This window comes from Carettochelys insculpta, chromosome 7 (assembly GCF_033958435.1).
Source record: "Carettochelys insculpta isolate YL-2023 chromosome 7, ASM3395843v1, whole genome shotgun sequence".
Lineage (NCBI taxonomy): Eukaryota > Metazoa > Chordata > Testudines > Carettochelyidae > Carettochelys > Carettochelys insculpta.
The window spans coordinates 31,647,248-31,661,837 of record NC_134143.1 but is presented as its reverse complement, the minus strand read 5'-3'; the positions used below and the strand labels follow the sequence as shown (position 1 = coordinate 31,661,837).

Sequence of the window (14,590 nt, the reverse complement as noted above, 5' to 3'; positions counted from 1 at the left end):
CACCTTAGATTTAGCTTTCAGCCTTGCAAGATTAAACAGTTTCCCGTCAGATCTTGTGTGCGAAAAGATGCCCTCTGTTGAAGATCCAAAGGCGTGTTTAAGGAGGAGTGTGAAGAAGATCCCGAACAGTGTCGGAGCAAGGACGCATCCTTGTTTGACGCCACTCCTGATGCTGAAAGCATCTGATGATGTGCCACCGTATTGGACGGTTCCTCTCATGTCTTCGTGGAAAGACTGGATCATCTTGAGTAACCATGGCAGACATCCTATCTTCTGGAGCAGTTTGAACAGTCCATCCCTGCTGACCACGTCGGTTTAGAGCAGTGCAGCTTCTTGGGAATCACCTTGAGTTTGGAGCAAACTAACGAGTGATCTGTATCACAGTCAGCACTATGATAGCTGCATGTCAGAAGGACATTTCTGAGGTTATCACGTCTAGCGATGACCACGTCTAGTTGATGCCAATGTTATGAGCGTGGGTGTCACCATGACACTCTGTGCTGTGGCTTGGTTTGGAAAAATGTGTTTGTGAAGCACAGATTGTGGTACGTGCAAAGTTTGAGAAGGCGCTGACCATTTTCATTCATTTTTCCCACACTGAAGTGGCCTAAGAAGGAAGGCCATGAGTCACAATCGGCTCCAACTCTCACATTGAAGTCACCCAGAATGTACAGTTGTTCACGAGCAGGTATTTGCGCTATGGCAGCACTAAGCATGTCATAAAACTTGTCTTTTATTTCCGGTGCGGTGTACAAGGTTGGGGCATAAGTGCTGATCAGGTGAACAGGACCAGCGCGAGTTTGAAGTTTGACCTGAAGGAGTCTTTCTGATCCACCCATGACTAATTCCACCATTTGTAGAAGGGCGTTTCTGATGGCAAAGCCAACACCATGCTCCCTGGGTTCTTCTCGGGCTTTACCCTGCCAGAAAAAGGTGTAGCCCTTTTCCTTTAGAGATCCCGAATCTGCGAGACGTGTCTCTTGCAGAGCAGCAATGTCAACTTGGAGCCTCTTCAGTTCCTCATCGATGACAGTGGTCTTTCGGGTGTCGCTGATGTCCTGAAGATCTTCAGTCAGACCTGTCAGCATGGTCCGCACATTCCAGCAAGCAAGCTTAAAACTTTGATAGTTTGCTTTTCTTGTTGATTTTCTTATTGGTTTCCCTGGTGCTCAGATTTCAGGTCACTTGTCAGGTTTAGGAACCTTAAGCCTCACGCACCCAGTGAGGCAGGTGAACTGTGGCAGGACAGTACCCTATTGGCTGGGGGCTGCCCAGCTTGAGGCAGGCGGTGACTGTCCAGTGAGATGCGACAATCTATCCCACTGTCGGAGGCAACCCCTGGTGCTCGTTCTCTACGCCAATCGAGCAAGAGCTTATAACCGGTATCTGTTACCTCCCGTGTTGGTTCAACGCTGTTAGCGATGCTGGAGTACCTCTCCACGCGCAAGCTTGGGCGATTATTGGGACCCTGGGCTGCCCAGATGCCAGTGTTCCCCTCTCGGCTTTACTGATATAGTCCAAAGGAGAGGATAACCTCTACATCTGGTACCAGCTCAGCTGCAGGAATTGCCCGGTCAATGCCAGAAGTTGGCACAGAACCACCTTAGGACTCCCCTCCGGATTTTCTGTCAGGGTTTACTCCCTTAGCCTTGCTGCTTTCCAGGATAACCCACAAGGCAGTGGGGTATGGAGAACATGGGTTCGGTCCCACTACCTGTTGCAGCTCCCTGGCGCCACATGTCCCCATAGCTCCTCGTGATGACCACCTCGCCTCCCCAGGACCCTCCTCCCCACCCCTCTGCCTCTCATCGGGGCTACCATCACCCCCAGATCCTCCCTCCCTGTCCCCTTTTCTCCCATCCACTCCCATGTCTCCTGACTGCACCACACTGCCCCCCATCAGTTCTCCCTTCCCCTGGCCTCTCCGCACCTGGCCACATGCTGCTGCAGCCCCACGTCCTCCAGGAAGGCGCCGATCTCGCAGCCCAGCCTCACCCTGGGTCCCAGCCAAAGCTACGGCTGTCCCTGGAGCCCCACAGATCTGGTGCAGCGCGTGCATGCAGGGAGCGCAGGACTGGGCCTGGAAGCCATGCAATCTGAGCCAGCACGTCGCAAGCAGCCTCCGTTGGTGCTGCCATCCTCCCAGCTGTACCAGACACCCCCAATCCACTTGCCCACCACTGACATCCCTCGATCTCGCCCCCCCTCCCCCCCTGCTCCTCATGCTGCAACGGGTCCCTCAGCTCCAGCCAGCAGTTGGGGATGATGCTGCCCCTTACACCTAAAGAAGTAACTAGCTCCCTCTAAGCTCCCCCTCTAAACTCTCCTCTCAAAACTCCCTCCTGTTAGCAACCACCCTGGTCGCTTGCCAGCAGGGCTTTAAAGCTCTGGCCTACCTGAGAGAGCCCCTCCCTCTGACTACCGCAGTTTCACCATGAGCCCTTTATAATCTATTTGTCTGGGTTTCACACAACAGTAAGAGAGAGAAAATAATACATAACAAAAGTGAAATGTGGTTTTAAAACTAAAACAAGCTTTCAGTACAGCCCAGGGCAAGTATAGTTACCTCTCCCCTCCCCAGGCTTTAAACTGACACAATATCCTGATGATGGGTCTTCTTAACAGTGAATAGGAGCTGAACGCACTCTGCATCCCATAAAATTAGTCCCATGTATTACTTTTTATCCAAAGAGCCCAGAATGCTTTAAAAAGGAAATTGTGAAGCACTATCTGTGTTTCACAGATGAAGGAACTGAGGCACACAACGATCATCCCAGGGCCGCAGAGGAAACCCTTATCAGCTTTTCTTTCTGTAGTACAGAAAAGGGACGGATATATATTTTGCAGTACGAATGAGTGATTGGTAGCAACTTTGAAAGAGAATTGTGAACCACACTAGTTGAGAAAGACACGATACTGTGGCAAGGGTCAATCTGGCTAGAGGGAAACCCTGCTCAGTAAAAGCCTGAAATACAGGGAATGAGGGGAAGAGAGTAGTTGAAAGGCAGGTCCAAGAATGCAGGAGTTGATTGCATTTGCCAGGGTCCAGTTAAATGCCCTGACATTCTGCACTGGGGTGGCGGGAGAAACAGGATGGGTTGGAGGTGTGTGGAATGGAGTTGGCAAACGCTTTGAGCCAAATCAGCAAATTGCTGGAAGTACATGCATCCCTCACTATACAAGCACAATTGGTTTGCAAATTTCTGCTCAGAGGCAAAAACTCGTAAGAGCGACACTAAATCCCCATTAAAATACATGTAAAAGTCTCCAATTCATTCCAAATGCTTGTAACTTGACATAAACCAGTTGATTGTAGGTACTTTTCTGATGTATTTGACTAGTTGGCGTCAGAAATAGGATGTAGTGTATTTATGTAGAGCAGGGATTCCCAACCTATGGGTCAGGAGCCAAACTTGGGTCCCATTAGATTTGTTAAGGGTTGCCAGCTGGGCAGTTCCCAGCTGCATGTGGCTGTTAAAGAAGTCATTTGCAGTTTCTTAACACTGCTGCCTCAGTCAGATATCTATAGAGAGAGAGCTGCTGGAGAAGGCAGCTATGTCTGTCACTAGGGAGAGCAATTACCTTATGCCCAGGTGCTGAAACCTTAACACTTGAGTTAATTGCTGGGAGCAGGAGGGCTGGGGGAGCCACCCAGCCTAGCAGCCTTGATGAAGAGGCTGGGGGAGGAGGAGGAGTGTCTAAGGGGGCGGGGGTCTAAGACTGGGGGAAGTTTGGTGCTGCGGGGCGGGGGTGTAAGGCTGGGGGCAGTTTGGGGCTGCTGGGAAGGTGAAAGGCTGGAGGCAGTTTGGGACCTTGCGGGGGGTTAAAACCTGGCCGAGGGTGAGGTCTGTGTGGTGGGCACGGGGGACTAATACAGTAAACCCTCAAGTTACCCAGGGGTTGCCCTGCAGAACTCACGTTTTCCTGCAAGGGTAGGGGCTTGGTCAATTTCCTGGCTCCCAGAGTGGCAGGAGCTGGGAACCAGGGGCAGGCTGGTTCCAGTCACTCCATGGCTTGCAGGACCTGAAAACTGATCAGCTCGTGGCTGGTCAGTTTTACGTTCCCATCAGTGCAAGGGAGGGAACCAGTCTAAGAGCCTTCTCCCTCTCTTCCCCCAGCCACAGGGCTGTCAGACAGCTGCATGTCTGAGGGAAAGGAAGGAGAAGGCTTCGGCCAAGGGGCTGCAGGTCTCCCTTCCCCTGGCCAGGGATCTCACTCATATAAGCAGGGGAAATTCACTCATTTAGCGAATAAAGGTAGGTATATATGTTTCTCATTTTAGCACGTACTCGTTACTAAAGTACTCGTTAAATGAGGGATGAGTGTACTGCCCAGGCTTGCGGATTCTTCCCCTCTGAGGAAGGCAACTCATGCCTTGATCTTCCTCCCCTCACTCAGCAGCCTGGAGTCTCAAGTTGCTTGGCACTCCACGGTACATAAAGGCAGCTTATGAAGGAGGGAAAAGGAGGAACATTGCAGTACAGGAGTTGTCACTGTTGGGTTTTTGTTGTTGTTTTGTTTCTCTTCATCAGTATCGTCAGATCTTAAAGCCTCTGTTGTTCAGCTGCAATCTCTTGAACTCTCAAAGGAAATGAGAGGCCCTGATATTTGTGGTTTGCTGTGTTGTTTGTTCTAGAAAGTGGGGCCAACCTGGACTGAAACTTCATAGATGGGGCAGGAGGCACTTCCATTTTCAAAGTTAGCATATCGTGTGCAACCAGGTGCAGCTAGACTGTCTTGGACTTGTTTGTACCTGAGTGCATCTCTGTACAAGGCATTTATCCAGGGCCTACCTTATGGGTAGGTGAAAAAGTCAGAGCGAGGGGAGGGCACTTTCTGAGTGCCAGAAGCTGGCAGGCCTGCAGTGGAGATGAATGCAGGTGGGCCAGGGGCTGGAGTCCATGACCAGCTGGGCAGGAAGCAGACAGTGCCACAAGCCTGATAAAGAGGGGCAGGCAGCAGACTTGTCCGTGTGGAAGCAACAGGCCAGGCCCTGGATCACCCGTCCCATGCTCACATACTCACTCTCCTCCTGCTAGGTGTCAGGGTCACGTAGCTGAGGGACCTCCAGCCTCAGAAACCTCTCACTGTGCAGCTCAGACAGACTCCAGGTCAGGACTTGATCCTCACTCTCTGTGTTTCACATTGCCTTTCACAAACTCGAAGAAAAGGCACCAAATACACGTTCTTCCAGCATACCATTTTCCCTGAAGCCAGCCTACATTTATCTCTGCATGTGCAATCAGTATTTTAACAGGGGGACTCTGAAATATTTATGGCCGCCTTGGCCAGTGATAAACTTCAGGTCCCTGAGTTGTCTGGCCATGTGCCAGGGAAATATATTAGTTTGTTTTCCCACTTAAAAAAAAAATCTCATAACCACACTAAAAATGCAGCACATCTTGACAAGCACACTTTTATGTTAAAAGCATGTGCTACAAATACTTGTATTTTAATTCTGAGAAATATGTTGGTAGGTAAGGCAGGACAAAAGGCCTAATGAGATATCAGAGGAGTAGCAGGTTATCTCTTTGAGCTTTCTTTCTAAATAAATATTTGACACTTGGGCAGTCTGGTGCATTTCAATTTCAAAATACTGCCTCTTCAGAAGTACTTTTATTAGTCCCAGGACTTAGTGACTTATGCCAGGGATGGTTTAGCCAAACACATCCAGGGACTGGTAAACTCATTCACACACAGCAAAATCATCTCACCCTTCCCTTTATATTGTGGAAAGTATTTTAACAATCATTTTCAGAGAAACTCTATTCATATCTTTGTATGCACACATTCGTACAGCTTCAATAGGTATTCTGCATACAAATAGAACCATAGAACAGTAGAGCTGGAAGAGACCTAAGAAGCCATCAAGTCCAGCCCCCTGCCCAAGGCAGGACCAAACCCCATCAGATCAGCCCAGCCAGGGCTTTGTTGAGCGAAGACTTAAACACCTCCAGGGATGGAGACTCCACTACTTCCCTAGGTAGACCATTCCAATGCTTCACCAGCCTCCTAGTGGAAAAGTTTTTCCTAATGTTTAACCTGGACCTTCCCAACCGCAACATGAGACCATTGCTCCATGTTCTGCCATCTGTGACCACTGTGAACAGCCTCTCTCCATCCTCTTTGCAACTTCGCTTCAGTAAGTTGAAGGCTGTTATCAAATCCCTCCTCAGTCTACTCTTCTGCAGACTAAACAGACCCAGTTCCCTCAAACTTTCTTCGTAGGTCATATGCTCCAGCCCCCTAATTATTTTGGTCGCTCTCCGCTGGACCCTCTCCAGTGTGTCCACATCCTTCCTATAATTGGGGGCCCAGGACTGGACACAGTACTCCAGATGCAGCCTCACCAAAGCCGAATAAAGAGGAATAATCACTTCTCTGGATCTACTGGCAACACTCCTCTTGATGCAACCTAATATGCCATTAGCCTTCTTGGCTACAATGGCACACTGTTGACTCATGTCTGGCTTCTCGTCCACTACAACTCCCAGGTCCTTTTCTGCAGAACTACTACTAAGCCAGCTGGACCCAAGCCTGTAACAATGTTTGGGATTCTTCCAGCCCAAGTGCAGGACTGTGCACTTGTCTCAACCTCATCAGATTTCTTGTGGCCCAGTCTTCCAATTTAAGTCACTCTGGACCCTATCCCTACCCTCCAGCTTATCTACCTCTTCCCCTAGCTTAGTGTCATCCACAAACTTGATGAGGGTGCAATCCAACCCCTCATCCAAGTCATGCATAAATATGTTGAACAGAACAGGACCCAGAACTGAACCTTCTGGCACTCTACTAGAAACCGACCACCATCCTGACATCGAGCTGTTGATCACTACCCACTGGGCCCGACCTTCTAGACAGCTTTCTATCCATCTTACTGCCCATTTATCCAATCCACATTCCTTTAACTTGCTGACAAGAATATTGTGGGAGACCATATCAAAAGCTTTGCTAAAGTCAAGATAAATCACATCCATTGATTTTCCCCTATCCACAGAGGCAGTTATCTCATCATAGAAACTAATCAGATTGGTCGGGCATGACTTGCCCTTCATGAATCCATGCTAACTATTCCTGATCACTTTCCCCTCATCCAGATGCCTCAAAATTACTTCCTTGAGGAGCCCCTCCATGATTTTTCCAGGGACTGATGTAAGACTGACTGGCCTATAGTTCCCTGGATCATCCTTCTTCCCTTTTTTAAAGATGGGCGCTACATTTGCCTTTTTCCAATCATCCGGGATCTCTCCTGATCTCCATGACTTTTCAAAGACAATGATCATGGGCTCGTTAGTGACATACGCCAACTCCCTCAGAACCCTTGGATGAATTAGCTCTGGGTCCATGGATTTATGTACTTTTAGCTTTTTTAGATAGCTCCTAACCTGTTCTTTCCCCACCAAAGGCTGTCCACCTTCATCCCACAGTGCATCACTTATGTACAAAGTTACTGTTGGCTGTGTATGAGTACATCTGTAAATGCTGCACATTGTGTGAAGGTCTGCATGCAAATGTTTTCATGCCCATAGGCCAGGAGTCAGCAACCTTTCTAAGGCAGAGAGCTGAAATTTGACCTTTTGACCTCTATGTACGGTCTGAGTGCCGATGATATTTTGTAAAGTCACCAGCGGTCCTACTTACAATAGCTTCATTAATACATAAATTAAGATGCAGAGCTGTACTATTTAGGTGATGGTTGGTAGCATTCTTTTGTTAAGCCACAGGGCAGCATGGCTTTGAGCAAGTTCCCTGCAGCATGGGGGAGGAGGGGGTGGGACTGAGCTCCCACTTCTGTGCTGATGAAAACCGGCTCACGCACTGCTCTTGGCACACATGCCAGGGGCTGCTGACTGCTGCCCTAGACACACAATCTTGTATGTTCAGGGTGATTTGAGAAAGTGTGTGGTGGTGGAAAGAGCTGGCCAAACACTGTGAAAATTGCAAATGATTCATTTGGCCTTTAGAGCATTTGGCTTTGGCCGTGCACACACTCTTCTGTGCTCTCTTCTCAGGAGTATTCCCGCAGTGAAAGTCCCTGGCAGGAGTGTTCACAGAAAAGTAACAGAGAGGAAGCCGTGCTAGTCTATACACTATCAAAACAAAAAGCAATCAAGTAGCACTTTAAAGACTAGCAAAATAGTTTCTTAGGTGAGCTTTCGTGGGACAGGCCCTGTCCCACGAAAGCTCACCTAAGAAACTATTTTGCTAGTCTTTAAAGTGCTACTTGACTGCTTTTTGTTTTGTTCACAGAAAAGTATGGATAGGTGTGTACTGCCGAGTGCTCAGAGGAAATCCCTTTGTAACTGCGAGTGCTCCGTTCAGAAAGCTGGGCTGCATACAGACAGATGCTAGAATTCAAATCTGTGGAACACAACACAATATAAATGGCATAAAGCCTTAGTCATCCCTTCTTTCTGTTTATTGCGGTACCACCCTTACTGAATCATTGCCAGAGGCTATTACCAGCTACAGAAGAGCAGCACTGAGGCTGGGTGGAAACAGTACTATGCACCTTAACTTTGTTGGATGGATTTTTTTTTTTATTTCCAAACTTTCAGCATAGGTGCATCTGATGTTCTAGAAGAGAAATCTCGCCAATCCAACAGAAGTTGGTATTTATGAAGTTTTGGGGCAGGGCATTTCTGTTGGTGATGGTTTGGGTTTGTTAAGGAAGTGGTGCTAGTGAAGGCCTGTGAGTGTGGGTCACCTGTGTACAAAGTTGTGTGATTTTTATTTCCATACATTGGCCATGTGGGAAAATATCTTTACTTTAACCCCCAATGAATTTTTTCACATTTTTATCAAATGAAAAGTTTTAAAAAATTGCTTTGGGTCAAACAAAACATTCTCAGAATGCTGCCTTGGCTCAGGGTCACAGCATATCAACGGTACTCAATTTCAGCAGTGGCTACAGCACATCACCTTCAGGCACCTAGCTACGCTGATGGCAGCGTGCCTGACAATGCTTGTTTGCAACAGAGCCCCAGTTCTTTTGCATAAACACAAATGACGCTTTCTGCTCTTCAACTCAACTTGAGCCAGAGTGATGAGCCAAAATTATTATCTTGAATAAATTTTGAAATATTGCTTCTGTCAAGGGGCCAAGGGCACTGAACACTAATTGAGATAAAACTTTAGGAAATATAATTTTGGGAAAATCAGAGCCTCAGTTTGAGCTCCAGGCATGTGCAAACTGTAATAACTGAAAAGCTTGATGCTGTATTTTTTAAAGAGGGTCTCTGGAGCTCCATGTCCAAATGACCCCAGTTTTTGAACACTAACTCTACCCAAAACCCAGATGAAGCAGAGAAAATTTCAAAGCAATTTGGATATGCATGTGGATTTTAGAGCACTCTAAAAATGGTCTGTAAATAGTCTCACCCTTAACTAGAGGGGAGCAATTAACCTGGCATAATTCCATAGGGCTTGTCACCCTGGTATGTGTGCCGCTGTGTGTTTAAAACAAAAGGATTTGAACAACAAATTCTGAGAGTGAGAATAAACTAGAGAGCAAGAGCTGAGTTCTAACACTTAGGGTAAAACTGTCATGCATTGAGGAACTGTGAAGAGTCACAGTCCCTCAAAGGACAGATGTGGAGTCATGTTTCTACCGCAGGCTCACAGATGCCTGTGCTAGCCTGCGGCTTTTAAATACTGTGTCTTAGCCATAGGCCATTGCCTATAATACAACAAATAATACAAATTTTAAATTGGCTCAGCTCCAAAAAGGAGATTCAAATTCAGATAAAAACCCAAGGTTCCACTTCCCAGAATCAGTCACGTCTTTAAAATCGCCAGCTCCAAATAATTTAGGAAAGTAAAACTTAAATTAATATCCACAATTTCACTAAGATCGAAAGTAGCCTTTAATGGACATACTTCCTTGTTTTTATGGCCAACCAGGTAAACAGGACAAGAGCCTGTATTACTGAAATATCTATACTACATAGGAAGAATTCTAATCTCTGAGGCAATAGCAGGAGTCCTGGCCAGGGTTGGAGATAGCCATTTGTTTCTCAGACAGCAGTACAGGTTACACGTCCATAAACAGTGTGGCTAGTCTTTAACTTGGCCAATCTCATGTGGACAAAGACTATGCTTCTCCATGGAGCATACCGCATACCTCCCTTCCAAACAGGCCATTGGCATAGTTTGAGAAAGAAAATTATGAACACCCTCCTTAACCTACTGCAGTTCCAAATTCATAAATGTTCCACATAACTGTGACAGACAGGTAGCCGTGTTTGTCTGTACTCCGTCAAAACAAAGCAGCAGAAATGTAGCACTTGGAAGACTAACAAATGATTCATTTGGTGATGAGCTTTCGTGGGACAGACCCACTTCTTCAGATCAATTTCATTGGTTATTCATTAAAAGAGAATGCCAAGGAGACATATTTGTTTTATGGAAAAACTGCCATCTGTAGTAGTTGGCATTTATCTTCTGTTCTGAGGTTACATAAAGTTTTCATGCTTTTATTTAGAATCCTAAAGAAGTTAGGTTCAGAAAAGTCCAAAGAATAGAGGAAAGGGTGAACTTGAAAAAGACAAGGGAACTTTAGAAAATGTGTCTTGTTGAACTATTTCTCCAGACATAACCTTGGAAGCTGCTTCGTTGATTCACATTTCCCTACCTCTGCCCAAAGTAAGGCAGCTGATGTGTTATTTGGCAGGCAGAGTATCTCATTACAAATTTGTTTTGCATAACCTCTAACTTACTAAGAATGTTTCAGAGCTGAATTTCCTCAAGATGGGACATTCACCAAGTCAGACTCTATTAAGGGAGGGTAAGATTACACTAGGCAGTACAGTTGATTTCAGATATGCAATTCTAGTTATGCCATTTGCATATCTAAAATTGATGTATCAGAATCAACTTTCTTCCCTAGTGTAGTCCAAGCCTCAGCAGTCTTGTGTCAACATCCCTTACTACACACGATAGCAGAACGTCGATCTTCTGGCAAATATAGACATGTCCTCAGTGTTGGTTTTTGCTTTGCCATTCATTTTAAAACATCCCCACGTTGTGCACAGGGGTGGGGCACTACTCGATGGGCCAGAGGAGAACTCCTGCACGTAGGGTTATTGAGACAGTGGTAGGGAACCAGCAACACAGGACCCTCCTTTCAGCTAGGGATCCATGCTGAAACTTGCTGCTACACTTCACTAATTACATTTCACCAGACTGTGCAACTCAAAACACTTCTCTAATTTATATTAGTCAGATAGTTACCCACTGGCTCAGACAAAGAAACTAGACAGCTCCCCATGTGATAAAATGTCACTACAACCTGGACTTATATAAGCTGATGGGAATAAGGGGACTTCGAAGTAGGCAGGGTCCTTTCGAAAAGGAGCGCCGTCTGGACGAGACGCGCGCCGGCAATCTGCGTCAATTTCGAAGTGCCGCTGCCGCCCGCATGCTAATGAAGCACTGAATATGCATTTCAGCACTTCATTAGTAAACTTCGAAATGGCCATTTGCATGGCCATTTCGAAGTTTGGGGCACGTGTAGACGTAGCCAGGGAGTGGGGTTTTTTTAAGGAAAGTTATAGGAGTAACTAATTGTTTCAATAATCTGAATAGAAGAAATGCAGAATAGAAAAGCTATTTCTGTTATATAATGAAATGCAATTAGGGGAAAATTATATTTCAGTAAATGTTGCTGCAATAGTGTAACAGATGGTAAGTGACCACCAATTGGTGTCATTGTGTAATCAAAATACCCTGCCACCACACCCAGGCACACTTTCAAACATATTTACAGCCCTACCCTCCATCTGTGCTCCCCACCCCATCACTAATCCCCAAGAGATTTACATAAACAAGTTTGTTTTCTCCAGGCTAGACAACATCCTCCTCATAGCTGACAGCTTGCTAGGACACAGATGTGGAATGCTGGCCTTTCAGATGCTTAACAAAGGTACATAATGAAGGCCACCATACAGAGATATTGGAGGAGGAAGCTGAAACTGATGAGCTGTACTTCTTTAGAGTATGGTATGTGCAGCTTTCCAAAACCACTGTTGCAAATTAGCATTTCTTTTGCACAAATGCAATCACTGGGAGATGCAAGAATGCGTTCCCTTCCCCCAGGTTTTATTGGTTTCCCACCATTTTTAACATGCTTCCTCCTCCTACACCCTGATGTAAAATTACAGTAAGAAGCAGTAAGAAATACACACGCTTGTGCGGAACAGAGAGGAACGTGGTTCTTGCATGAGTGATCACCATTATTAAGAATGTGGCGACCAGAAGTGTCTTCCTGATACCCAACTCATTGTGCTACAGCCAGCATCTCAATATATCACTATGGACTTGGTACTGAGCATTTGCCTATTCTAGCACTGAATGGTTCCTCTAGGCAGTACAAAAATGGTGTCAGAGGGCCTCATGGTTTGTACACAGAGATGATAAATGGCATATATTTTCACAGCTCTGTGTGTGTGTGTGTGTGTGTGTGTGTGTGTGTGTGTGAGAGAGAGAGAGAGAGAGAGAGCGCGCACCACATAACTTTAATGTTGTCTGGGACCATTCAGCTAACTTCAGTTCAACCCCTAACAGGCTCAATGGTACAGCAGGCTTATTGGCTTATTACTGCACTGTGCAGCTATTAAAGCTTTCAGAACGTAATGTCCTTTTCATGAAAGGCCCTGGCATGAGCCAGCGAGGAGAGAGAACCCAGGAAAACATTAATCTAACATCGGTTAATGGTAATCATTTCAGCCCTCAGGCCTGTGAATTCTTGAAATAAAGGTGAGAAAGGAAGGAGCAGGACCATTATGATACGTACGCCTGTTGTTGACTGCTTGTCTCTGCTTGTAAATGAGGATCAAGATTAGGGGCAAGCAGAGAATGCCGACAATGCATGCCCCTGTTGCCAGCGCAGCTGCTGTGATGTCTGAAATAGAACAAAGAAGGAAGAGGTGAAATGAATGAACTAATGAGATCTGTTTCAACCTGCATTGCCTGACCCTCTTATGAATGAACAGTTACGAGCTCCAAATTCTCAGGAGCCTCCTATTCATGGGAAGGCATTCAGGAGTAAAAAGAAAAAGGTTCTGTGAGTTCAGGTCTTGTTCTGTGAGTTCAGGCCAATGAGGGAATTCAGCATTGAAACAAAATTTAATGTACCATTCCTGTTTTTGAAATCCTCCAGAACTTACTGGCTTTCTCAAGTTACCCCAGAAGCATTCTGTAATGATGCTTTTGAGGTCTGATGAAAGCAGGATACCATAACTTTGGATAACCCATTGAATGTCTCACAGCAGAAGGCTTGGTATTGCTTTGGAAAAGTAGCGAGTGACATTATCTCTTCTGTCTGTGGGATTGAGGTGGGGCTAAGCCATGAAGTGAAGTTTTGTTCCTAAACCAAACTTTTCCAAGTTCTGGGAATGCTCAGATATTCAGTCCCAGCTCTACTACAGATACATGTAGAAAATAATTTAAAAAGTGATAAGAGCCCTGATCCAAAATCCATCGAAGCTTCAATGAGCACTGGATCAGACCCCCAGTCAACTATACAAATTAGTCACTCTTTGTCTTCACAAGCTACTTCATCCTGGGCCTTAATTTTCAGTGATGGCTGCTTTGTGCTTACAGAATTCTGAGCCTGCAAATAACTGCACTACCCATGAATACTGTGGACAGATATTACTAAGTAGACACCTGTTTACAAAGTTATAATTGCAAATTAGATAGATAAGCAAGTATTAGTAGTTGCATGTGGTATCATAATTGTGGTATAGTTACTTACAGACAAATAACAGTACCTGCAAAATCAAAGACCAAGGTTCAGACTTGCCTATAAATGGATGTCTTTCTGTATATTTACCTAGAAAAGCAGATTTCTTGCATAACTTAGGTCTCTGAACAGAAATGGAAAATTTTATCATTCAACTGGATAAGGAAGGAAATTGATGTCAATAAACAATGGTCTTCACTCATATACCTTAGTGCTGTTTTTAATATGGGGAAGAGGTACAGGAACACTCCAATATTTGAATTTGAGGGCAACAAGAAGTAAACTGTCTATATACTGAAAAGAACTTTGTAATACAGATTCAGCTAAGGAATTTTCTTGATTTTTCTCTGTAAAGATAAAGATTTGATGTATGTCCTTTATAATTTTTAGTGAAATTTACTTTAAGTTCAGCAAAGGCAGTAGGAGTTAGTCAGGACAGATTAGTGAGTTACAGAATTGAGAGGCAGAGATTGTGCCAAAATATTTAAGTAATTCGATTGGGATGTGGGTTTGGAGGTAATTCAACAAAAGATTCCTTTCAGGTCAGGCTAGCAACGCAAAAAGCTGCATATGATTCAGAATCAGTCAGTGGTGGTTGTTGGACCTGCAGAAAAGTGAGAGCAGATTAATGTATCTTCTCTGGATATGTTCAGAGATCCAGAGGAAGGGAGGAGAATCATGCAGGTGGTGATAACTCAAGTGATCTAAGGTGTGGGAGGCTAGCCACAGAAAGCAATTCATTGCAAGATGTAGATACAGACCATTCCTGCTGAGAACATCTTTTTTAACAACAGTAACAGTGAGCAAGTAAATATCAACATCTGGGCTAAATATACCTGAGTGTTA

General features: G+C 45.4%; 2 protein-coding genes across 2 annotated transcripts in view; one reads left to right on the top strand and one right to left on the bottom strand.

The window, feature by feature from the left end:
• CDH23 (cadherin related 23) overlaps positions 1 to 14,590 on the top strand; it is a 549,671-nt gene that overhangs the window by 458,631 nt on the left and 76,450 nt on the right. The gene's annotated exons all lie outside the window — the stretch shown is intronic.
• Positions 1 to 14,590, bottom strand: part of VSIR (V-set immunoregulatory receptor) — a 66,511-nt gene that overhangs the window by 25,257 nt on the left and 26,664 nt on the right. Inside the window, exon 4 of the mRNA XM_075000260.1 lies at positions 12,794 to 12,901. Within this exon, the coding sequence (XP_074856361.1) occupies positions 12,794 to 12,901 (108 nt within the window). The remainder of the gene's footprint in view (positions 1 to 12,793; positions 12,902 to 14,590) is intronic.